This window comes from Anolis sagrei, chromosome 11 (genome assembly GCF_037176765.1).
Source record: "Anolis sagrei isolate rAnoSag1 chromosome 11, rAnoSag1.mat, whole genome shotgun sequence".
Lineage (NCBI taxonomy): Eukaryota > Metazoa > Chordata > Lepidosauria > Squamata > Dactyloidae > Anolis > Anolis sagrei.
Window position 1 is genome coordinate 15,655,212 of NC_090031.1, and position 25,168 is coordinate 15,680,379.

The 25,168-nt window shown below is 51.9% G+C and overlaps 2 protein-coding genes across 9 annotated transcripts in view; one reads left to right on the forward strand and one right to left on the reverse strand.

Annotated features, from left to right (window-relative positions):
* The first annotated feature begins 1,893 nt into the window (after nucleotides 1-1,893).
* LOC132763612 (cholesterol 7-desaturase nvd-like) lies at nucleotides 1,894-10,773 on the forward strand. The gene is made up of 7 exons (XM_060757247.2): nucleotides 1,894-2,190; nucleotides 7,795-7,983; nucleotides 8,116-8,294; nucleotides 8,544-8,669; nucleotides 8,826-8,945; nucleotides 9,356-9,532; nucleotides 9,680-10,773. Exons 1-7 carry the CDS (start codon nucleotides 1,908-1,910, stop codon nucleotides 9,839-9,841), a joined length of 1,236 nt encoding a protein of 411 aa, XP_060613230.2. The 5' UTR covers nucleotides 1,894-1,907; the 3' UTR covers nucleotides 9,842-10,773.
* A 5,005-nt stretch (nucleotides 10,774-15,778) lies between these two features.
* The window catches only part of ZNF618 (zinc finger protein 618), a 44,430-nt gene continuing 35,040 nt past the window's right edge, over nucleotides 15,779-25,168 (reverse strand). For 3 of the 8 annotated variants that reach the window (XM_067471915.1, XM_067471914.1, XM_060757243.2), the window contains 6 exons: nucleotides 24,105-24,296; nucleotides 21,516-21,596; nucleotides 20,889-20,933; nucleotides 18,865-18,942; nucleotides 17,659-17,760; nucleotides 15,779-17,348 (listed from right to left, as the gene is read on the reverse strand). In XM_067471915.1, the coding sequence (XP_067328016.1) occupies nucleotides 15,796-17,348; nucleotides 17,659-17,760; nucleotides 18,865-18,942; nucleotides 20,889-20,933; nucleotides 21,516-21,596; nucleotides 24,105-24,296 (2,051 nt within the window). In that variant the 3' untranslated portion in view covers nucleotides 15,779-15,795. The remainder of the gene's footprint in view (nucleotides 17,349-17,658; nucleotides 17,761-18,864; nucleotides 18,943-20,888; nucleotides 20,934-21,515; nucleotides 21,597-24,104; nucleotides 24,297-25,168) is intronic. The other 5 variants (XM_067471917.1, XM_067471916.1, XM_060757246.2 and 2 more) reach the window with 3 other exon arrangements.

The window sequence follows — 25,168 nt, forward strand, 5'->3', positions numbered from 1 at the left end:
TGTTCCAGAAGCATTCTCTCCTGATATTTCACCCACATCTAGAATCACAGAATCATAGAGGCCTGGAGAGAATTTGGTGTTCATCTTGGGTCAGCAGAACAGGAAGTGGTCATAGAATCAAAGAGTTGGAGGAGACCTCATGGGCCATCCAGTCCAACCCCATTCTGCCAAGAAGCAGGAAAATTGCATTCAAAGCACCCCCGACAGATAGCCACCCAGCCTCTGCTTAAAAGCCTCCAAAAAAGGAACATCCACCCCACCCTGGGGCAGAGAGTTCCACTGCTGAACGGCTCTCACAGTCAGGAAGTTCTTCCTAATGTTCAGATGGAATCTCCTCTCTTGTAGTTTGAAGCCATTGCTCCATTGCGTCCTAGTCTCCAGGGCAGCAAAAGACAAGCTTGCTTTCTCTGACTCCCCCTCACATATTTATACATAGCTATCATGTCTCCTCTCAACCTTCTCTTCTGCAGGCTAAACACGCCCAGCTCTTTAAGTTGCTCCTCATAGGGCTTGTTCTCCAGACCATGGATCATTTTAGTCACCCTCCTCTGGACACAGAAGAGGGTGACTATGGCAGGCATCCTCAGGGTGGGTAGGCCGGGAAGGAGGGTTTTGTCCCCAAGTCCCTTTCCTCCCCTTCCTCTTCTCTTTCGGAGGTCAAAAGTGAAGGAAAGACGGGAAACGTTTGGATGCCAAAAATGTTGACCTTGGTCAGGAGGAGATGGTGGATGGGAGAGAACAAGTCTATCCGTTAGACCCCGTCTTGCTTACTCCTGATCTAGAATCCTAGTGCAGGAAGAGACCCCCAAGGACCACCCAGTCAAAGGGAGGGAAGGGGTTGAAGGGAGGGAGGGAAGTAGGGAAGGGAAGAAAGAGAAAAGGGAAGCAAGGAAGGAGAAAGAGAGAGAGAGAGGGAAGGAAGGAGGGAGGGAGGAGGAAAGAATGAAAGGGAAGGAAGGAGGGAGGGCAGTAGAAAGAGGGAAGGAGAAAGAGGGAGGGGGAAGGAGGAAAAGAAAGGGTGGAAGGGAAGGAAGGAGGGAGGGTGGTACAAAGAGGGAAGGAAGGAAGGAAGGGAGAGGGGGGAAGGAGGAAAGAAAGAGGGAAGGAAGGAAAGATAAAAGGGAAGGTAGGAAGGAGAAAGAGGGAAGGAGGAAGGGAGGAAAAGGGAAGGAAGAAGGAAAAAAGAAGCAAGGAAGGAAGGGTGAAAGAAGGGAGGGAAGGGGTTGAAGGGAGGGAGGGAAGGAAGGAAAGAAAAGGGAAGCAAGAAAGAGAGGGAAAGAGGGAGGGAAGAGGGAAGGAGGGGAAGACAGAAGGGAAGGAAGGGGACAGAGAAGAGGGGAAGGAGGAAAGGATGAAAGAGAAAGAAGGAGGGAGGGCAGTAGAAAGAGGGAAGGAAGGAAGGAAGGAAGGAAGGAAGGAAGGAAGGAAGGAAGGAAGGAGGGTGGTAGAAAGAGAAAGGAAGGGAGAGAAGGAGAAAGAGAGGGGGGAAGGAGGGAGGGAGGGAGGAAAGAGGGAAGGATAGAAAGAGAAAGAGGAAAGGAAGGAAGGAAGGAAGGAAGGAAGGAAGGAAGGAAGGAAGAAGGGAAGAAAAGAGGGAACCCGTGGGCCTGGATTTTGTCCAATACAGGATTCTATGGTAGAGAACCCTAGCGTTGGAAGTGACCCCAGGGGCCAGGCGAGCCCTCCTGACAGATGGCCAGGCAGCCTGTGTGTGTGTTGGAGGCCTCCGAGGAAAGAAGGCAGGCAGTGGAAGGCGCTCCCCTTCACCTGCCGGGCTTGGGCTTCGGGGCGGGAAGGGAAGGGAGGCAGGGCAGGGCAGGGGGCGGGAGAGGAGTCCTGCCCGCCCGGGATAAGAGGCCGGCCTGTCCGCAGAGAGAGAGAGAGGGGCAGGGCAGGGCAGGGCAGGGATGGCGGAGCCTCTCTCCGTGCTGCTGGCCCTCCTGCTGGTGGTGGTGGTGGTGCTGTGGTGGTGGTGCCGGTGGGCGCTGGGCCCGGAGCGCCTGCTTCGAGGCCCGGAGGCGGTGGGCTACTTGCCGGAGGAGGGATGGACCCGCGCCCAGTCCGCCCTCCGCGCGCGGAAAGCCCGCCGCCCGGGACACCCCCGCCCGCCGCCCTTCCCCAACGGGTGGTTCTTCCTCCTCCAGGCCGACAGCCTCGCCCCCGGACAGGCCCGCGCCCTCGCCGCCCTCGGTCAGTCCCGCAGGCAAGGAGCAGAGGGAGGGAGGCAGGGAGGGAAGTGGGGGGGGGGGGGGGCTCCGAGACCCCTGCATTGCCCCCGGTCAAGGGGAAGGGGGAGAGGGAGAGGTTGACTCTTAAACTGGAATGCTGTGTCCCAGGAACAAGGGTCTGGAGATCAAACCCCATGAGGAGCGGCTCAAAGAACTACGCATGTTAAGCCTGCAAAAGAGGAAGAGGTTGACTCTCAGCTGGAATACTGTCTCCAGAGGAAGAGGATGATTCAAAAGGATCCAGGGTCCGGAGAACCATTCTCATGAGGAGTGGCTCAAAGAACTATGCATGTTGAGCCTGCAGAAGAGAAAGAGGTTGACTGTCTCCAGAAGAAGAGGGCAACTCCAAGGAACAAGGGTATGGAGGACAGGCCCCATGAGGAGCGGCTCAAAGAGCTAGGCGTTTAAGCCTGCAAAAGGGAAGGTGGTTGACTGTCTCCAGAGGAACAGAGAGACTCCAAGGAATAATGGTATGGGGAACAAGCCCCATGAGGAGCGGCTCAAAGAGCTGGGCATGTCAAGCCTGCAAAAGCGGAAGAGGTTGACCATCTCCAGAGGAAGAGGGTGACTGCAAGGAACAAGGATATGGAGAACAAGCCCCACGAGGAGTGGCTCAAAGAACTATGCATGTTGAGCCCACAGAAGAGGAAGAGGTTAACTCTAAGTTGAAATATGGTCTCCAGAGGGTGACTCAAAGGAGAACAAGCCCCATGAGGAGCGGCTTAAAGAGTTTAGCCTGTAGAAAAGAAGGCTGAGAGAAGACAGGATGAGGGCCATGTATACATATGTGAGGGGATGCCATAGGGAGGAGGGAAGAAGCTTGTTTTCTGCTGCCCTGGAGACTAGGACGTGGAACAAGGGACGTCCCGACAAGCTTTGCCCTTTGCCTAAAGAAGTGGTTCTCACCCCTTAATACAGTTCCTCATGTTGTGGTGACCCCCAACCCTAACATTATTTTCATTGGGGCTTCATAACGGGAATTTTGCTACTCATGAATTGGCATGTAAATAGGAGGGAGGGCAGGATGGGATTTCATTCACTGACAAAATTGGACACAAATACCTGATATGCCCAAATCTGAATACTGCTGGGGTTGGGGGAGGGGATTGATTTTGTCATTTGACAGTTGTACTTGCTGGGATGTATAGTTCACCTACAATCAAAGAGCATTCTGAACTCCACCAACGATGGAATTGAACCAAACTTGGCACACAGAACTCTCATGACCAACAGGAAATACTGGAAGGGTTTGATGGACATTGACCTTGAGTTGGGGAGTTGTAGTTCACCTACACTGTGGACTCAAACAATGATGGATCTGGACCAAATTTGGCATTAATACTCAGTATGCCCAAGCATGAATACTGGTGGAGTTTGGGGAAAACAGTCCTTGATATTTGGGAGTTGTACTTGCTGGGATTTATAGTTCACCTATAATCAAAGAGCATTTTGAACCCCATCGACGATAGAATTGGACCAAACATCCCACACAGAACCCGACAGAAAATATTGTGTTTTCTAAGGGTCTTTGGTGACCCCCCTGACACCTCCTGGCAACCCCCCCCCCTCCAGGAGCCCCAATTTCCAAGTTGAGAAAAGCTGTCCTATGAGGATAGAGCAGCTGAAAGAGCTGGGCATGTTTAGCCTTCAAAAGAGAAGGCTATGAGGAGGGCCATGGATCAAGAGGTGTGGGCAAGTCATATGGAAGAGGGAGCAGGCTCGTTTTCTGCTGCCCTGGAGACTAGGACGCAATGGAGCCATGGCTTCAAATGACAGGAAAGAAAGGAGATTCCACCTGAACATTAGGAAGAACTTTCTGACTTTGAAATCTGTTCAGTAGTGGAACTCTCTGCCGCGGAGTGTGGTAGAGGCTCCTTCTTTGGAGGCTTTTAAACAGAGTCTGGAGGGCCATCTGTCGGGAGTGCTTTGAATGCCATTTTCTTGCTTCTTGGCAGAATGGGGTTGGACTGGATGTCCCGTCAGGTCTCATCCAACTATGATTCTATGAGTGGCACGCCTCTACCCAGAGTGTGGTGGAGGCTCCTTCTTTGGAGGCTTTCAAGTAGAGACTGGATGGCCATCTGTTGGGGGTGCTTTGAATGAGATTTTCCTGCTTCTTGGCAGAATGGGGTTGGACTGGATGGCTCTTTGAACTACATGATTCTATGATTCTAGGGAGGAAGGGCACGGCTGGCTGCCCTCCCGCTGACCCTTTGCCCAGACCTCGCCTTGCCAATGCGGCCCAGCAGGAAAAGCTGGTCGGGCGGCAGAACCACATAACCAGGCCCTGCCTGCAAATGGCCCACAATCTAACACACACACTGGGAAGAGAGACCACAAGGCAGAGTGGCGGCTTGAGCTTTAGGAAGGAGCAAGGCCTGCTGCTGGGGGCTCCCTCCCCTCTTGCCCTATTCAGTTTCCCCTGCTCTAAGGCTTTCCTTGCCCTTTGTGCAGGTTCACCTTTCTGGCTTTGGTAATACTTTCCCAAGAGTGACACCAATATAGCATGACCCAAGCATGAGTTCTACTTCTGAAGGGAAGGAGAAGAGAAAGATGAAGGAATGGGTTGCGGAGTTTTCTGGGCCGTGTTCCAGAAGCATTCTCTCCTGACGTTTCTTCCACATTTATGGCAGGCATCCTCAGGGAATTCCAGACAGGAAACAATCAGGGCCAGCTAATCACTTCCCAACAAAGGATTCCTCCAGGCAGGAAGCAGCCAGGCTTTGAAGCTGCAAGGCTTTGCAATGCTAATCAAGGTGATTATATCAGTAAAGTGAAATATCTTGTATCTGAGTTTTCTGGGCTGTATGGCCATGTTCCAGAAACATTCTCTTCTGACGTTTCACCCACATCTATGGCAAGCATCCTCAGAGTTTGTGAGGTCTGTTGGAAAACTAGGCAAGTGGGGTTTGCATATCTGTGGAATGTTGTCCTGGGTGGGAGAAAGAAATCTTCTCTGTTTGAGGAAAGCGTGAATGCTGCAATTGGCCACCTTAATTAGCATTGAATAGCCTTGCAGTTTCAAGGCCTGGCTGGTTCCTGCTTGGGGGAATCCTTTGTTGGGAGGTGTTAGCTGGCCCAGGAATTGCCGTTTTCTGAGTGTTGCTCTTTATTTACTGTTCTGGTTTTAGTTTTTTTTAAAAATACTCGTTCATTTTCATGGTTTTGAAATGGTCCACATGCTTCTTGTGGATTTCAATGGTTTGTCTGTGTCATCTGACATGGTGGTCCTATTGTATCCCTCTTTTTCTCTACCAAAGGAGACTCAAAGCAGCTATCCCTGAAAACTGTAACCATGTGTGACTTGAAACCTAGCACATATAAACATGTTGCAATTAATCAACTTGCAGTTTCAAGGCCTGGCTGCTTCCTGCTTGGGGGAATCCTTTGTTGGGAAGTGATTAGGTGGCCCTGATTGAGGATTCTATGAAAATGAACACAATCTGGCTACTAGTATTTAAAAAACTGTAAAATAAGGACAGTAAATAAAGACAAGAAACAGGGTCAGCTAATCACCTCCCAACAAAGGATTCCCTTGGACAGGAATCAGCCAGGCCTTGGAACTGCAAGGATTTTCAATACTAATCGAGATGATTAATTTCAGCATTCACACTTGCTTCCAATGGAGAAGAGTTCTCTTTCCCACCACAGATATATAAACCCCATTTTCCTAGTTTCCAACAGACCTCACAATCTGTGAGGATGCCTGCCATAGATGTGGCCGAAACATCAGGAGAGAATGCTTCCGGAACATGGCCAGACAGCCCAGAAAATCCACAGCAACCTAGTAATTCTGGCCATTATAGCCTTTGACAAGATATAGAATAGAATAGCATATGGACCTAGCATTCCAATTGTTTACATGGTGTAGCTCTCTGCTGCCACCTGGTGGACAAGCTTTGTAATAGCATCCCACTATTTTATTTGACTATTTGGCATGGGCAAACTTGAGCCCTCCACGTGTTTTGGACTCCAACTCCCACCATTCCTAACAGCCACAAGCCCTTTCCTTTTCCCCCTCAGCCGCTTAAGCGTTATATCTATCTATTTATGTATTGGGACATGAAGGTAGGCCTCTCTTAGGTCTATCACTCTATCACAGAAGGGACAGAGTTTCATCTATGCTGATGATCGTGCCATCACCACCCAAGCAGGGAGCTTCGAAATGGTAGAACAGAAGCTTAAACGGCTAAGGGGGAAAAGGAAAAGGTCTGATGCTGTCAGGAATGGTGGGAGTTGGGAGTCCAAAACACTTGGAGGGCCCAAGTTTGCCCACGCCTGCTCTAGATAGAAGCAGAACTTGCCAGAGGGCAAGAAGCCTGTAGGTGGAGGCTGGAAACATGGTGACTCAAAGGCGCTCTACGTGTCCACCCTTAGGATTGTAAGAAAGTCTACCTACCACCTCATCTCTCTACCTCAGTCCTCCATCACTTTGCTCGCCATGGCATAGGAACAGGCATGGCTATAACTATGACTTTGAAGATGATCCCTATGGACAGATGATTATCGCATTTCACTCTCAACAGCTGCTCAGATTGTGTATTCAAGGTGGGATAGCAAAGCAGGGTGTCCTGAGCTATTAGAAGATGGCTATGAAGATACAGAACATCGCTATTGTATCTCTCAGCAGTTGACTGAAATACAAAAAGCTCAGCTCGAGTCGTGCCTTGACCATACGACTTGCCAGAGAGCTGTCAATAACCACAGGTCCTTTGGATACCATAGCTGGTAAATCACCACCAGCAGTGATAAAATTTACCAAGAGGTTGCCAGTTCAGGTCGGAGTGAGCACAAGACTGTCAGCCCAGCTCACTGTTTACCTAAGCAAGTTGGAGACAGCTTAGAACTGTAAGTAGAGAAATTACAATCTCACGTCGGCAAGTAGCGTCTCAAGCAGCCGCTGCACAAATCCTACTTTCGTTTTTAATGTGTATTCATCCACTGAGTAAATACGCTATTTACTGTAAATTGTAATTTTTTATTATTTATAATATTATTTTAGTGTTAGAATTCTTTAAAATATATATTTTATACATTTTGTGATTTTTAATGTGATTTTTAAATCACAAAACAGAAAGTCCGCAAAAAGCGAAATGCGAAGTAGCGAGGGAACACTGTGTATATGTGGACGGAGGGCTTGCACTGGTAATGCGGAGGCCTGGTACCACTGCAGCAGCCTCCTCTTCTTCTCCTGGGGCGTCCCTTGGTGGCCTCTCTGGGTGCTACAGCCCTTTCCAAGGCTTCACTGTGCCCTTGGCCTTCAGCACCCACAGGCTCTATACCCACAGACCACACCCTTCAGAGACTGAAAAAATTCCCCACACCAAATTATGAATTCCCAAAAGCAGGCCTTGATTTTGTCATTGCATGTCATGGGTTTTGGGCATCCCCTGGGGTTCCCAGAATCCAAACCCAGCAGGGCCCACAGCATTCAGAGTACCATCAAAGGGCAGAAGGGCTCCGCAGCAGAGCTGCTCGGTCTGCAAGGAAGGCTCTGGCGGGCGACTCTCCTGGCCAACTGTGCGTGGGCCTTACCTCCTACTTTCCTGTCTTGCTTTTGCCACAGGGGAGAATTTTGCTGTCTTCCGGGACATGGAGGGGTGTGTGCACGTGGTGGATGCCTATTGCCCTCACCTGGGGGCCAACCTGGCCGTAGGGGGCCGCGTGGTGGGCAACTGCATTGAATGTCCCTTCCACGGCTGGCAGTTCCATGGAGAAGACGGGCGTTGCACCCGCATTCCCTACGCCGAGAAAGGTGAGCAAGGGGTCAGGTTCCCAAAGGAGCATGTGACCCCTCTCAGTTGGCAAAGGCCTCTCTGACCTCTATTCTGTGCCCACAAAGGGCAACGGGTCTCCGTGAGTCTGACTTTTCTTCCTCTCCCTGCAGTGCCCACGTTTGCAAAGGTCAAAGTATGGCCCTCGTGTGAAGTCAGTGGCATGATCCTGGTCTGGTACCACTGTGATGGCCTGGACCCAACCTGGCAAGTCCCAGAGCACCAGGAGATGCTGTCACACGAGTGGGTCTTCCGTGGCATCACCGAACACTACGTCAGTGCACACATTGAGGTAGGGAGGGTGGGCTGGGAGTCCAGCTGGCTGCTGGACAAGTTGCCCCTTTGCCTCGGCCTTTCTGTTCCAGCCATAGCCCACTAACTGGCCAAAGGAGGCCCATGTTCCTATCTTCTGGTGAGTGGGTGAATCCAAGAGCTTGCTTGCATTGGGACAGTGAAGACACAGTAGTCCTATGGAGGCCGCCAAGTAGCCCCCCCCCCCTCGTCCTCCAGCCTTGTGACGGTGCCGTCTTCCTTATGCCAGGAAATCCCAGAGAACGCGGCCGACGTGGCCCACCTGGCCTTTCTCCATGGGCCCTCCATCCTGAGCGGTGTAGACCTCCGGTACAGCAACACACAGTTCTGGGCCTTCTTCAAGCATTACTGGCAGGTAACCAATGGGGGTGCGCTGACCGGATTGTGCCGGATGTGTCAGCAGCCTGCTGACAGACCTTCCATTATGGCGACCGTTTGGGAAGGTCCCCAAGGTTCAAAAGTGTGTATGTGTGTGCAGCAAAGGCCCCTGACCTCTCCTGTCCTCTCCCAGGCGCAATGGCAGCCAGAACCAGAGCCGGAGGCACACTGTTCCAAGTTGTTCATGAAGCATTACGTCACCGTGTTTGGCAAGCGCTTACGCCTTCTTGACCTGACCCTGCACGTCAAGCAGGTAGGGTACCTGGGCAGGGAGGAGTGCGGCATCGGTGGAAGGGGAGCACCAGCCAGGCCAGGCAGTGGGGTCTCTGAGCAGCAGAGCAGCGCCCAGGTCCACAACGCAAGGCAGTCCCCAGTTTCCCCAGGGAAGAAGTGGGCTGTAGGCTCTTGAATGTGGCCAAATCTGGCCTCCTGGGGCCAGTTGGGTTCTCTCCAACCTGCCCACCCAAGAGCTGGACATTCACTCTGCATGTCCAAGGAGGACCACCCACAGCTGTCTTGTCAGTGCCCGCCTGGCAGTTCTAGCTGTCTCCCCTCCGAGGTGGGCTTCCACAAAGTGGGACACATACAACCCTTCTTCTTGAACGGCTGGGGGTCTGCCAGCTGAAGGTCTCTTCCTCTTTTCTCTCTTCTCGCTGGACCCAGGTGGGGCCTGCCCTGGTCTTCATCATCTTTGAGCACCCATTCCTGGGCCGGGGGGTCATCATCCAGAGCGTGACCCCTGTGGAGCCCCTCCTGCAGCAGGTGGTCCACCGGATGTACTACCAGCGCAACATCCCGGCCTTCGTGCCCAAGTTCATCCTCTGGGGAGAGCGCGTCCAGGTGAGGACTGGCGAAGAACTGGGAGGCCCAGCGAGGGCCCACACTGTCCAACCTTGCCTGAACTCTCCTCTAGTTGATAAATGCGTTGGGATCACCTGGCCCCTGCAGGGGGTCCTAATGTCCCCTTTCGCTCTTTCTCCTTCCCAGTTTGAGCGGGATATGATGATCTGGAACAACAAGCAGTACCTCTCCAAGCCGCTGCTGGTGAAGGAGGACGGGCCAATACAGAGGCATCGACGCTGGTACGCCCAGTTTTACAGTGAAGGCAGCGTGAAGCCAAATGGTCCAGCGACTGGCCTGGACTGGTGATGCTCTTGGGGCCTCTCTTTTGGTCTTTCCCTTGATCCGGGGACCACGGCAGGGACCCCATCTGTGGGGTGGAGCAACACTTCCACCCCTGTGCCTTCGACCGACTGATTGTGCCACTTGGGAGGCCACTGGGTCTTCCAAAAGACCCCTCCACCTCACAATACTTGGGGTGCCTCTGCTTTTGCTCTCTGCTTGTGGTCTCTCCTTCTCAGGCCTGTTGGGAGCCTGTCCGGACCCTTGAAGGGAGTGCCAGAAATGTGCCCAGACTTGAACCAAGAGGGGCGTTTGTGTGTGTGGTTCTGGGGACAGAGGAGGCTGCGGATGTTGCAAGGTGGCCTCTTGGAAAGGGCCAGCTTTGTCCTTCAAACCAAGAGAAGGCACCCAGCCTTTCTGCCATATTTGTAGAAATGCTGAAACTGGATTCGAAGCCTTCAAGACTCTGAGAAGCCCCCAAGTGCCCTCTGAGGGCAGCCACAGTGGCCCTTGGACAGTGAAGTTGGGTATTTTCAGTGCTGTGCAGCAGGCTTCACAAATAAATCTCAGGAGTGGTTTGGATAGTTTGCCTTGGCGACCCCAATGGGATGCACGGAGCCTAGGTTGTCAGGAGTATTGCTCTGACGTGACCTCCCGGTCAAGCCCTTCGGTTTCCTGTCCTGGAACACACAAAGGTAATCCCACCCCAGATTTTGGCGACACAAGTGCCCAGCCCCCTCCCGAGAGAGAACACTGGAGCAAGAGTTCCTTGTTTATTATTAACACACAGCAAGCGTGACAGTAGATAACTTTCCTCTTTTTTAAATACAGTACATGGATGCGCAGGAGGGCCGGCGCCCGCCGCCCGGGACCGACCCCTCCCTCCTCGATCACGACGACAAGCCCGTGGCGGCCATTTTTATAAAAATAGTGTGTCGCTACAAAAGTATAAATTAATGCTACCGGTATTAAGAAATATTAAACACAGTAAAACTTATAAGGATTAAGAAAAATATTCATTAATACCTGTAGAAAAACTCTGGCCTAAAAAATATTCTTGTATATATTTTTTAAAACTTTTTTTTCTGTAATTTTTTTTTCTTTTAAGATGACTTTTAGATTTCTGCAACTCTCTCCAGGAGAGAGAGAGAGAGAGAGAGAGAGGGTCCTCTGACAAAGGCGCCCTCGGTATTGCCGGGAACGCTGCTGCTGTTGCTGCTGCAGGGAATGGGGTCGCGCGGCTCAGGTGGGCCGGGGGTACAGGGGTGGAGGGGCTCTCCTTTCATGCCCCCCTCACCTTGACCCACAGAAGCAGGCAGGGCATGGACACGGGGAAGGACGGGGATGAGGAGCTGCTCTGGGTCCCATTCTCACTAAGTACCCATTCCCCTGCCCCAACACCAGGGCCCTCCCATTGGGTGGATTCAGGAAAGCCTAGGGTCCCCCTTGGAGGTAGCAGCAGCCCCCAATGCTGTGGCCACAAAGGACATCCCAGGCTGCATAGCTCCTTCCACTCCGACTCTGGGTTGGGGGCACTGAGTGGAGTGCTCACGTTCTCTCCCAAATCTGTGAAGAGGAAAGAGCTTTCTGGATGGAGCAGAGTAGTCTTAGCCCCAGCCTACCTTCTCAAGTGATGCCATGATCTCCATCTCATGCCATCCAACTATCCATTCTGACACACAGCACATGGCCATGGGCCAAAAGGGAGGACACGACATATGAACCAGCCATAAAATCAATTGCCCCAAGATTGGGGAGGGAATATGGAAAGGGGCAAGCTCCAGGCGCCAGGATTCTTGAGTGATCAATGATATTGTAGCTAATCTATGGAGCTCCTGATGGTGCAGCATATTAAACCGCTGAGCTGCTGAACTTGCTGAAAGGTCAGCGGTTTGAATCTGGGGAGTGGGATGAGCTCCCAACGTTAGCCCCAGCTTCTGCTAACAAAGCAGTTTGCAAATATGAGTAAATCAATAGCTACCGCCTCAGCGGAAAGGTAACAGCGCTCCATGCAGTCATGCCAGTAGCCACATGACCTTGGAGACATCTATGGACAACGCCAGCTCTTCGGCTTAGAAATAGAGATGAGCACCACCCCCAAGTGTCGGACACGACCAGACTTAATGTCAAGGGGAGACCTTTTGGCTAGGCCTATCTAGGGCAGTAGTGCAAGGCCATTGACTTCTATGGCTGGCTCATATGTCCTGTCCTCCCTTTTGGCACATGGCTGAGAGTCGGAGAGTTGGATAGTATGAGATAAAGATCATGACAAGTGCCTTGCACCAAGGGGAGTCGTTGGGAGCCTCGCTTTCAGCCCGTGTTCCTCCCATGGGGCTCCCTTTGGGTCCTGCCCCCCCAGAAAAGCCCCTTTGCAGGGCAAGGGCTGGGGGGGGGGGAGTGTCTCTACTTGGGGTCCTGCTGGAGAAGCCTGTCCTCCCAAGAGCATGGCTTCCCGTTTGGGGGAATGCCCTGTCCCTGTTCCCCAGTTTGTCCTGTCTATTCCAGTGTGTGAATGGGCAGCCCTCCCAGCATTTACTTCCCACAAAGCCCTGCTCTTCTGCCTCACAAAGCCACCCTCTGAGTTGGCCAGTGCAGAGAGGTGGGCATGAGGTTTTCCAGGCATTGCATGGGACCAGCACCACGTGGTCCCCCCCGGCCACAAACCAAAGCCACATGGAGGCCCTGAGGAGATCTTATGGTTCCTTTTTAGAGTGAGCTTGGAGCTGCCTGGGCCAGTGTTCTGCCTCTGGTTGCCCTTTGCCCACCTTCAGGCAGACCCTCCCTGGGCCACCTCCACTTGGCCTTCCCTTCTCTGCTTGAAGAGGCCAGCTATTGCTTTGAACATGAACATGGCACAGGGACACAAAAAGACATGCTCTGAGGTGGCTGAGTGCTTCTCCTCTTAGGAGAGACCCCTGCGCCCCATCCCTCCTTTGCCGGAAGGGCCCAGGAGCAGACCCAAGCACAGAGAGAACGGGAGGGAGGAAGGGAGGATGGAAGGGAGGGAAGAGGGAGAGAGGGAAGGAAGGAAGGAGAGGAAGGGAGAAACGGAGGAAGGGAGGAAGGAAGGGAGAGAGAGAAAGGGAGGAACAGGTAGGTAGGGAGGACGGAAGGAAGGAGGGGAGGGAGTGAGGGAGGGAGATGGAGAAAGGAAAGGAAAGAGGAAGTGAGGGAAGGAGGAAGGAAGGAATGGAGAAAGGAAGGAAGGAGGGAGGGGAGGGAGGGAGGGAGGGAGAGAGAGAGGACAGAAGGGAGGAAGGAAAGAAGGAAGGAAGGAAGGAAGGAAGGAAGAAGGAAGGAGGGAGGGAGAAGGGAAGAAAGGGAGGGAGGGAGGGCAGAAAGAAGGGATGGAGGAAGGAAGGGAGGAATGAAAGAAGGGAGTGAGGGCGGAGGGAAGGAAGGGAGGAAGGAAGGAAGGGAGGGATAGAAGAAGTATGGAATGGAGGGAAGAAGGAAAGGAGAGAGGAAGGAAGGAAGGGACGGAGAAAGGGATGAAGGAAGGAAGGAGAAAGGAAGAAAGGGAGGGAGGAAGGGAGGGCAGAAAGAAGGGATGGAGGAAGGAAGGGAGAGAGAGAAGAAAGATGGGAGGAAGGAAGGGAGGGCGGAGGGGTGGGAGGGAGGAAGGACGGGAGAGAGAGAGGAAAGATGGAATGGAGGGAAGAAGGAAAGGAGAGAGGATGGAAGGGGGAAAGAACCTATGAAAAACAGAGATTGGTTACAGACATTCTTTGCTGTAATAAATTACCGTATTTACTCGAGTCTCATGCTCACCTTTTCTGGCTAAACGACCTCGTTGAAAATAGGATGTGCATATGACAATTGCATCATAGAGTCACCTTAGTGCGGAGCCAAAGCAAAGAAGAATCTGTTTCAGAAGCTCCTCTTTGTGGGATGTCACCTGGAATTTAATGTCCATGGGTCAATGCTATGTCATCCTGGGATTTGTAGTTTGGTGAGTCATCAGCCTTTTTTGGCAGAGAAGGCTCAAGGCCTTAGAATAATAGAGTTGGGAGAGATCTTGTGGGCCACCCAGTCCGACCCCATTCTGCCAAGAAGCAGGAAAATTGCATTCAAAGCACCCCCAACAGATGGCCATCAATACTCTTAATGAAGGCTTTTAAGCTACAGCCTCATAGCATTGAACCAAGGTGGGTTAAAGTGGATTCCTTCTGCAGAATAGATGCACCCCAAGGTTTCTTTTACTGTGGGAATTTGAAGCATGTGGCCACTGTGGCGGCCAAGTGACAAAGAGTGTACTTTTTGCAGCTGTATGTTATATTCAGCAGCAAATACCTTTTTTGGCTTCAGGGTCTTGAAAACTGAGGTCTGTGTTAGATTGGATGGTGCATGAGACTCGAGCAAATACGGTACTTCAGGTCTCTCAATCAACCACCTCTTCTGCAAAAAGGAAAGTAACGTTGCTAGTTCTCAAACTCAAGAGAAGAGAATGGCTTTTCTCTTTCCAAGAAGGGGGAGCAAACCCAACACAATCAAAAGCAATTTACTGTAAAAAAAATCCTTCAAGTCTCCGTTCCCGACTTCTAAGAGATGTGGATGTGTCTGAAACGCAGCTAGCTGCCTGCAAAGGGAGAGCGCTCTGCGCCCAAAGGCCAGGACACAAGGGCCCCGGGCGCAGTTGCTCTCGGAAGCAAAGTCCAGTGTGGATCGGGGCTGAGGGGAGTCCCTGGCAGGAGGAGGAGGAGGCCCCAGAAAGGCCTTCTTTGGGAGGAAGGGACGGAGGGAGTGGGACACAGAGAGAGAGCAGGGGAGAGAGGTTTCCGGTTTTCAAAAAGGAGAACAATAACAAAACAACCTTTCAAGTCAATTGAGAAACTCAGCTGCCGGAAGATGCCGGAGGAGAAGCATCCAATGGGACTGCCCTCGAAAACAAGCGTGTTGTGTCAAGTCCACGCACTTTTCTCAAGCGCGGAGTGTGTTCCTCGTGCAGGAGGCGCCAGCACTCCTTCCAAAGGTAGCTTTTTATATACATATTAATATATATATCTATATACGAGGGTTCTCCGGAAAATAAGGTTACAAGGCATGTAGCTCTCATGGGGTATTTTCGTGGAGGAAGTTGGTCTCACTGCTGTGTAGGAAGAAGCCAGTGGAAGTGAAGGAGCAGTGCTAGTCGTCAGTAGCTCATCAACTGGCATTGTGGTGAAGGTTGGAGATGAGCGTCCTCATTCCGTTTCCCTCGAAGTACTAAGTTCACGCTGCAATATGCTCCCTAAATGCTAAGGGCATGAAATTCATCACAAAATAGTTTCAGTTTATGGAGAGGATGTAATGTCAAAACAGCATGGGACAAAATGGGTACGGAATATATTGTGCAACCACGAAGAAACTTCACAGAGCCATCCAAAATAAATGTGGGATGCTGACGGCAGGAATCTGTCTCCTTCGTGACAATGCACGTCCGCACACCGCTCATGCAACACAAGAGTTGTTGACTTCCTTTGGTTGGGATGTTTTCAGCCACCCCTCTCACAGCCCTGATCTCACACCCAGTGACTATCATCTGTTCACTAAATTGAAAGAACACCTGGGTGGAAAATACTTTTCCGACATCAACGAGGTGAAAATCGAAGTGAGGAACTGGCTGAAAAAGGCGGAGGGAAACTTCTTATGACACAGCATCAAAAATCCGTCCCATGGATGACAAAATGTATTGAACTGAATGGGGATTGTGTGGGAAAATAATGTGATACCTAGGCTACAATCCATATAAGTTGTATTAAAATATATTCATTCTTTGTATATTTTTTAAAAACCTTGTAACCTTACTTTCCGGATAACCTTCGTATCTATAAAAAGCACTTTCTTCTTCTCTCTTGGTTTGTGTCCCGGGGCATTCAGAATGAGGTCCACAGTGTTTAGAACTGACTGAAGCGGGGCTCTTGCTTTGGAGGAGCACTGTTTGGCCCGAGGCGCCCCACCCCAACCCTCCCCCCCCCCGTCCCTCCCACCCGCACTGAGCCTTAAAGCATATTGGACTTCAAGAACATGAGCTTGTTCATATCCTCGGCACTGAGGAGCCGCCGCCGCTTGATCAGGAGGGCCTGTTCGCACATATTTACACAGTTGCTGCGGGCACCCACAGCTGGCACGGCCAGGAGCCAGAAGGCCAGCTTGGCCAGTTTGGTGTGCTTCTGGGTCACGCAAGACCAGTACTGGAAGAGGTCCGGCGGCGCCTGGAAGAGGGGCTCCTGCAGGTAGTCGTAGACCTCGTTCTTCCCAGAGCGGTCCTCCTCCTGCGCTGGGGAGCCCTCACTGCCGCCACCTCCGCCACTGCTTCCGCTTCCTCCGCCAGAGGTCCGTGGCTTCTTAGAGGCGGAGGGCTCGAACTCGGCCTCCTCGGACCAGGACTCCTTGACCTCGCCGATCAGCTCGCAGACCTTGCCGATGATCTCCTCGTGCTGGTAGGGCGGGACAGGGCGCAGCTTCTGCTGGGGGTCCAGGATCATGGCCACCTTGTGAGCCGAGTGGACCTTGAAGTTCTCCTTCAGGGCCTCCAGGAAGAGGTGGCAGAGCTTGCTGACGATGCCGGCGTCGTTGGCCTTGGAGGTGAAGAGCTTCTCCAGCTTGACGTAGGTGGGCAGCACCAGCTGCAGGGTGGGCCGGCTCTCGCCACTCAGCTCGACCACCGCCTGCTTGACGGGGGCCAGGATGGCAGCCAGGTTGCTGAGTAAGTGCTTGTTGAGGTTCTGGATGAGGCTCATCCTCTTGGCCCGGCTGTAGAACTCGCAGATCTGCTCGTAGCGCTCGTGCACCAAGAGGAGAGAGTCCGTGACCGAGTTCCAGCAGGGCGGGGGCGCCGTCTCCTCCAGCGAGCCAAAGGTCTCCTTGGCGATGCCGGCCGAGCCCGCCAGGTCCTCGCAGACGTTGAGCAGCTCGATGACTTCATGCATGCTGCGGGCCTGCAGTGTCCGCTTGCTCAGCACACTCTGCACTACTGCGTTGAGAGCACAGGCCGAGCAGCGAAGGCAGAGGCCCGCCTTGGAGAAGGCAGGAGAGCCCGCCTTGCAGTCCGTGACATAGACCGTCCGGATCTCGGGCATCACGAACTCCGAGAGGACGTTCTGCGCCCAGTGGTGGACCAGATCCCCACTCTCCCGGATGTCCACTCCCTTGACGCCTAGGACGTAGCTCCGGATGCTGTTGCCCTCCGCCTGGTAGGCCGTCAGGATGTAGCAGGCATCGGGTCCCACGCTCTGTGAGTGGCAGGTCACCCCGATGCCCAGGCAGGCGTTGCTGCCCAGGGCGCAAGTGACTTTCACCTTCACCTGATTGTACATCCGGGGCAAGTGCTTGAGCGCCAGCGAGTGGAAGTTGCCCAGGGCCTCGGTGACCGAGAAGGCCCCGTAGCGGGCGCCGCTGTCCACCAGTGTCTGGGCCAGCTTCACAAACTCCTTCCCGCTCACCACGCTCAGCGTTCCCAGGTCGGCGCACATCACCCGCAGCAGCCGCTCTGCAATGTTCTGCCGCTCCTTCTCGGGGATGGCGCTGTTGGCCAGGGAACTCCCGCCGGACACTGCAGCAGCAGAAGGGGAGAAAGGACAGACCACCTTTAGGACAGCATGCGGCAGAGGATCAACGGCTCTGGTTGCCTCCTCTTCCCATATAGGGCTTTGCTAGAAGTACCTGCTCTGGCAGTGACAAAATGCTCCTGTTTCTGAGGGCAGACCGTTCCCCCTGGGGCCAGAAGAGCCAAGTCCAAGGGGTTGGCCCCAAAAGAGTTCCTTTTAAGAAGGAACCTTGAGTCAGGGGGAAGTCATCCTGCGGCAGGACGTAGAGATCCACCCAGAGGGCCACAAGGCACAGCAAAGCCCCCAGGAACGTACCGTTGTTGGTGTTGTTGCGCTGGGGCTGTGGCTTCCACTTCTCTTCGATAACGGCTGGCGGAGACCTGGGCTGGTTTGAGGTAACGCTGTTCTCGTTGTCAGCTGAGGAAGGGAGACAAACAGGCGATGAAAGCAGTTGCCCAGACAAGAGACAGGAAAGGCTTGAGGTCTCTTTGCCTGGGCTCTGCCTGCCTTTGATCAGCCTGATATTAATAATAAATAATCAAACCATTTTTAAAAATTCCCATCGGGAGCTATGTTTCTCTTATCGTAGGTGAAAATAATGTTTGCCTTCTCTGCTTCACCGTCAAATCACAATCCGCAGGAACCCAAGACCTTTTTTGCAGACAGAACTGCAGAGCCCCATGCACTACCACAGGAATATTAAAAATTAACTGGGTACTTTTGATTACAAAAGTGTGAGTCAAGCATTGAAAGAGTTAGTAGGCCGAAGCCTGTTAGTCAGTGGGCCAGAGCTAGTGTCGTCCTGTGGAGAGTGAGTAGCCGAAGCCTGTTAAGAGTCGGTGGGCCAAAGCTAGTGTTATCCTGAGGAGTGTGAGAGAAGCCTCATGTGAGAAAGCTCCAGTGTGAAGGCTGCTGGGTGTAAAAGGCTACTGTGGGAAACTACTGTTTGGTGTGGGAAGAGGCTCTGTGAGAGTGAAGCTTTTTCTATGCATGAGAAAGAAGACGAGAGTGGAAGCAAAGATGGAAGTATAAAAAACTTTATTTGTGTGATGGAAAATTCATTCTTGGAAATAGCCAAACCTATTAAGAGTCAGTGGGCTAGAGCTAGTGTCGTCCTGAGGAAAGTGAGGTAAACCTCTGTGTGAGAGAAGCCTTGTGTGAGAAAGCTCCAGTGTGAAGGCTGCTGCATGTAAAGCTACTATAGATCTGTTTATATATGGTATGGAAAGCTTATTTTTGTAAATAGTGCAACCATATTATTTTACTACAAAGAATAGCCTCCTACGGAAGAGATAACATTAGTCTGTGTGTTTTTGTTCTGTTTATCACTTTGGGCTACTGCTGCTGATAAGTTACTCTGCTGTATATTTATGGGGAGTCTTGTGGCCTAAATACAGGCTTTTTTTGTTGAATGTCCTTTCATTTGTTCCAGTCCCACAAGGAATCCCCGTTCCGAGTTCTGGTCCCCTTCTCCCTACACCCATTGGGCTCTGCCCCCCCCCCCCCGGCCACCCCCTTTACCTGCATGGGATTGCATGTGCTCCAGGAGGTTGTTGTAGAACTGGAACTGGATGCCGCAGGCCCCGCAGGTGTATGGCTCTGGAAAAGGGAGTCCGAGAGAGAGGAAGAGGGGTCAGGCCTGGTCACAGCCTAACAATCCTTGAACACCCCCGAGGTCAGGGCCAAAGGACTGGGCAGAGTCCGCACTCAGGTCAAAGGAGGGCTGGGCACGGCGCTGTACCAGGCAGCCCCCAAGTAGAGCCGCAGGACCCTCTGCCACACCTGCTGCAGCCCCATAGAGAAAGGGGGAGTGTTTACTGAGGAGGGACGTCATGGGGGGAATGGCTGACCAAACCCTAGCAGGTTGAGGAGATGGGAGGGCATTGGAGGCTGATGGGCCAGAGGGCAGAATGAGAGAGGTGGGGGAGGCACTGCCTAAAGGACTTCTGTTATTGGCATGGTGTACCTCCCACTTGGAAGGCCTTCCTGACCTCAGAAATATTAAATATGAACTAGGTATTTTTAATTATAAAAATGTGAATCAAGCACTGAAAGGGTTAAATGGATGGAATGACTCAGGAAAAGCTGCAGTTCAATATAAGCAGGTGTGCCTGTAGCTTAGTAGGCCTCAGTCTGAAAGAGGTCTCTGTGGGAGAAGGGCCTCAGTGTGTTAGTAGTCATCAGTATGAGAAAGCCTCAAGTGTTAGTTCGCTTCAGTGTATGAGAGGCATCAGTTTGAGAGAGCCTTCAGTATGAGAAGGCCTCAGTGGGAGAAAGTCCTCAGTGTGTTAGTAGTCATCAGTATGAGAAGGCCTCAAGTGTTAGTTCGCTTCAGTGTATGAGAGGCATCAGTTTGAGAGAGCCTTCAGTATGAGAAGGCCTCAGTGGGAGAAAGTCCTCAGTGTGTTAGTAGTCATCAGTATGAGAAGGCCTCAAGTGTTAGTTCGCTTCAGTGTATGAGAGGCATCAGTTTGAGAGAGCCTTAAGTGTGAGAAGTCCTCAGTTAGTAGGCCTCAGTGGGAGTAGGCCTGGCGTGTGAAAAACTTCAGTGAGAGAAGCCCCATGTTGAAGGCCTCATGTGTAAAGCTCCAGGATGAAGGCCGCTGTGTATAAAAGGTTACTGTGTGAAGCTCCTGTGTAAGTTTGGTGTGAGAAGAGGCTCGGTGAAAGTCAAGTTTTTATCTGCATGAGAAAGAAGCCCAGGGTAGAAGCAAAGAAGGAAGTATAAAGAACTTTATTTGTGTTATGGAAACCTACTTCTTGTAAATAGTTAAAGCATGTTAAGAGTCAGTGGGCCAAAGCTAGTGTTGTCCTGAGGAGAGTGAGGTAAACCTCTGTGTGAGAGAAGCCTCATGTGAGAAAGCTCCAGTGTGAAGGCTGCTGCGTGTAAAGCTACTATAGGTGTGTTTATTTATGTTATGGAAACCTTATTTTTGTAAATAGTGCAACCATATTATTTTACTACAAAAAAATAGCTACGTACAGAAGAGATAACATTGGTCTGCATTTCTTTTTCTTTTTATCACTTTTTGGCTACTGGTGCTGGGTCCCGCTGCTGCTAATAAGTTACTCTACTGTACATTTATGAGGAGGGTCTTTTGTTAATAAGCTCGCTCGCCCAACATCCCAAACCCAGCTTTTCCTGACTCCGTCCTCTGTTTGTGGCAGCAGAAGCCCAATGGGCCCCAAAGCGGAGGAAGGACCCCCTTCGATCAGGGCCATGAAACACTCTTGTATCAGGAGGACCACAGAATAAACACACCACATCTGCACAGACCTCCTCCTCCTCCAAATTTAGCAATCAAGTGATTGTAAATAAAATTGGGGGGGGGGGCACACGGAGAAGGCGATCTGATGTGGCCCACAGGTCTTTATTTTGAGCCAGGCCCTTTAAGCAACATGAAGCCTGGGTCAGCCCCACTTGCATGGGGAATTGGTGAAGGGCCAGCCCAGTTGAGGGATTGACTGGGGTGGGGGGTCAGGAGGCCGGGTCAAGGCCGGCCCCAAAACGCAGGAGCACAACAGCCATCCTCTGTCACACTTACTTTGCAAAAGCAGTAAAGGGTTTGAGGCCAGGGGACTGGCGGGTTCTGCAAAAGAGAGAGAGATTCAGATATTGAGTCTGATCCAGGGACCTTTGCGGAGGAGGCTGTGGGCTTATTGTTCTGTGGTCTGTCTGGGAGGAGAGCATTTCATGGCCACGATCCCGCCACTGAACTGTCTTTGACTGCTCCTTCCCTGCTCCCAGTCGCAGGAGGGTCTCTCGGCAGATTTGGCCAAAGGGCCTGGGCTAGAAAGGGGCATCCACTAGCCGTTCACTGCACTGGGGCTGCTAACCAAACCAGCTCAGACGTACTTGATTGTGCCAGCAAGACTGCTGACCAAAACATTGGAGGTTCGAATCCGTGGAACTCGGTGAGCTCGATCTGTCAGCTCCAGCTTCCCATGCGGGGACATGAGGGAAACCTCCCATAGGATGGTTAAACATCCAGGTGTCCCCTGGGCAACGTCCTTGCAGAAGGCCAATTATCTCACACCAGGAGCGACTGGTGGTTTCTCAAGTTGCTACTGACAGGAAAAAAGATCTATTCCAAGACAACACTGCGTTCAAGGAGGGCCACGTGACAGGGGGAAAAGAGGCACCTGGGTGTGAAAATGGAGCAGGTCCTTACCACTGGAGTTTTGGGAGCTGCTGTTGGTTTCTTCAAAGTTGTTCTGCAACTTGTTTTCCACTCTCCGGCTGAAAGCGCTCTCTGCAGGGGAGAGAACAAGGGGAGATGGGCCCAGAGGGCGGTCAGGGTTCGGCCAAGACAGGGTTCCTAGGAGGATATGGGCCTTGTGCTCTCTCTCGATGGGCCCACAGCTTCCTGGGGGCAAAGGGCAGAGGGTCTAATGGCTGCAATGCTTCAGGGGTCCCCAAGGACAGCAGAAAAGCTGCAAGGGAGAGTTCGGCACTTTCCTTTCCTGCCTGGGAACTTCTCATTCCCTTGCACGCCACCAGCTCACGAGAACGAACCATCCCTGCACCATTCTCACTCAAAAGGTGAGACTCCTCTTGCACGCTGTCCCCAGCTGCCTGCCACCAGTGCAGGACATTCCCATTCTGTCCCTGCAGGAAAAAGGCCGAATTGGGGGCAGCAATGGCTCCGGCGGTCCTGAGATGTTTCACACTTCCTATCCTTCCACTTGCAGAGCACCCACTAATAAGACAGATCTTCACCATGCAGAATGACCCGCCCCCCTCCCAGAACAACTGCCCTCAAACCAGCCCTGGCCCTTCACAGCAGCAAGCTCCCCCGGTCCCTGCCATTGGGATACAAAGAGGGGCTCTCAGTGCTTTCCATTTGGTTTCGGAGGAAGTGTCCCAATGCAACGGGGAACACAGCCCTCACCCTCACGCCAGTTAAGTCCTGACTGACCCTGGCCTTGAGACCAGCCTTGGCAAAGCAGTTTCTCCCAGTTCTGAAGCTTCAAGCAGCCATTCCTTGTAGTCCAGGGAAAGCGACTGGCCAATATCTCAAACCCACATCTGTGCTGTGCCTTTCCAATGAACTATGGAAACCAAAGACAAAGGAGCCCAGCGCTCCATGTAAATTCCAGCCAAAGGCCTCCGCCTTCCTCAGTCTGGTCCACTCAACCCAGCGCCAAGGCCTGCGCAGCATTCTCCCCACACAGTTTCCAGGTGCCACCCTTGGCCCAAGACACCCCAAGGCCTTCCCTATCCCCCTCCTGTACAAATCCCTATGCAAAATCGCACTACGTATTTTTAACATTGATATTTACATCTGAAATACATCTGAAGACAGACAGCCTCTGTATAACTGACTTTCTGTTCAAGCCAAGCCTCCTTCCCACAGGAATTAATAATAATAATAATAATAATAATAATAATAATAATAATAATACATCACACAGTCCTAGACACTTGGGAAGTGTCCGACATGTGATCCAATACAACAGCCAGGAGAGTGTCTGCAGTGGACTCATATTGCTGTGTTTCAAATAATAATAATAATAATAATAATAATAATAATAATAATAATAATAATTTGTTTATATTCCGCCCTATCTCCCCTGGGGGACTCAAGACAGATTCCAGCAAACAGAAAGGCAAGCGTATTGTTGAAGGCTTTCATGGCCAGAATCACTGGGTTGCTGTAAGTTTTCCAGGTTGTCTGGCCATGTTCCAGAAGCATCACCTCCTGAAGTTTCGCCTGCATCTATAGCAGGCATCCTCACAGGTGGCTACCAGTATTAAAAAACTCTAAAATCGTAACAATAAATAAAGAACAACATTCAAAAACAGGGGAACTCTAGACAAGAAACAATCACCTCTCAACAAAGGATTCCCCCAGGCAGTAAGAAGTCACACCTTGAAAACTGCTAGGCCATAAAATCTAATCAATGTGGCCAACTGAAGCATTCACACCTACCGCCAACAGACAAGAGTTCTTTCTCCCACTCTGGACATTCCACAGATATATAAACCCCGTTTTCCTAGTTTCTGAGGAGGTCTGCCATAGATGCAGGTGAAACATCAGGAAATAATGCTTCTGGAACACGGCTATACAGCCCAAAAAACTTTCAGCAACCCAGAAAGGAAAATATTCAATGTCTCAATAACAGTAATTACAAATCTAAAAACCCCAAATAACTCCACAGCCTCAGCCAAAGCCAAGGGCCGCCTCCCCTCTTCCCACTGACCAAGCCTCTCTTCCCCTTCTAGAAACCCCAATGACCCCTCCCCTCAGAAAGGGGCCCCTTCCCCATATTGAGCTCCCAAAGCCTCCAATGCCACTGGCACACTGGATGTGTTTGGGGAGGGGCCGAAAAGGCTTAACACTGATCACAAAATCCAGACCCATTAAGGAGCCACAGGAGGAAAAGGTCCAGATTGCAACTAGAACAAGACACAGGAATCCATCTGAGTCTTGGGGCACAACATGGGGGCTTGCCAAAGATTCCCCTGGGGCACGATTCCTAATGCGGATGGGAAGAGTGAAAGCCAGCCAGTCTCCTAACCCACTTCCTGACTCAAAAATAAAATCAACATACAAGATTTTAAGAGGATTTTCAAACCTCTGAGTCTGGGAACAGGAGTGGTTGGAGGCTTGGGGGGGGGGGGGTCTGTGTCTGAGTGTCCCTCTCTCTGCAAAAAGGGGTCCAGCAGCCCTCTATGGGACCCTGAGGCTGGGACTGGGGGTAGGAGGGTCCTGCTTTTATTTCGGAACAGGGAGCGGGATTAGAAAGGCAAGTGGTACCTGTGGTGGCCTTGCTTCCAGGGGATCCAGAATTGGGCGCGCGGAACATCTGGGGTTGGGAGGCCGGAGAGGCCCCGGAGGGAGAGCGGTGGAGCAAAGTGGAGCACCGGATTATGGAGGCCGACGGCGTTTTTTTGCCCGATTGGCTCCCGGGGGTCTTCACGGCCACGAAGAGTGGAGATCGGGAGTACTCTGGATGGGGACACTCAGAACTAGTGCCGGGACACACAAGACACCCCAGAAACCCCTCTCTCTTGGGAAGGGGACAGGTGGGGAAGTGGGGGGGGGACTCTCTCCCTTGGGCCTAAGTGTTGCCCCCCTGGCTACAGCCTCCGGGCCTCAGGGCTCCTCCTCACAGCCCACCCCCCACTGGGCCCCACTTCCCAGGCAAAAGGGGGCTGGAGAGGGGAGAGGCCTGGATGGGAGACCCCTGGATGCAGACTGGTCATCTAACGGGCCACCTGGACGTCACCCTCAACAGCCTACTAAGCTATCTCATTCCAATATGCCACAAAACCTAGCCAGCAGCACAACTAACGGACCCTCACCCATTTATTGCAAGAGCTCCGGCCGCAATCAGTCCCATGTCACTTGGCTCATTCACCAGTCCATAAGCACTAGGACTGGCTTAGAGGGATGGGGGCCCAAAATGAAAGACCTCTCCCCACCCATGAAATAAAGGGGATTCCTCTCTCAGGGCCATGAATCTCGGGGCCCTTCTGCTTCTCCCCACTGGCTTGGCACACATTGCAACAGGTCCCACAGATATACTTTGATGTCCCTTAAAACCGAGTTGTGCAGGCACTGGGCCTAGAGGAAGCAAGGGATGCCACCCAAGGCTCATCATGAGGGAGATAGTACACCCCCTGTCAGAAATATTAAAAATTAACTAGGTATTTTTAATTACAAAATGTGAGTCAAGCACTGAAAAGGTAAAGTGGGTGTAATGAATCAGCAAAAGCTGTAGTTCAATATAAGCAAGTGTGCCTGCAGCTGCTTATAGTGTTAGTTCGCCTTAGTGTGCGAGAGGCGTCAGTCTGAGAGAGCCCTCAGTGTGAGAAAGG

Coding starts and splice junctions, on each gene's coding strand:
- LOC132763612 (XM_060757247.2), top strand. CDS start 1,908: ATGGCGGAGCCTCTCTCCGTGCTGCTGGCCCTCCTGCTGGTGGTGGTG. Junction 7,984..8,115: donor CATTCCCTACGCCGAGAAAG/GTGAGCAAGGGG, acceptor CTCTCCCTGCAG/TGCCCACGTTTGCAAAGGTC. Junction 8,295..8,543: donor ACGTCAGTGCACACATTGAG/GTAGGGAGGGTG, acceptor TCCTTATGCCAG/GAAATCCCAGAGAACGCGGC.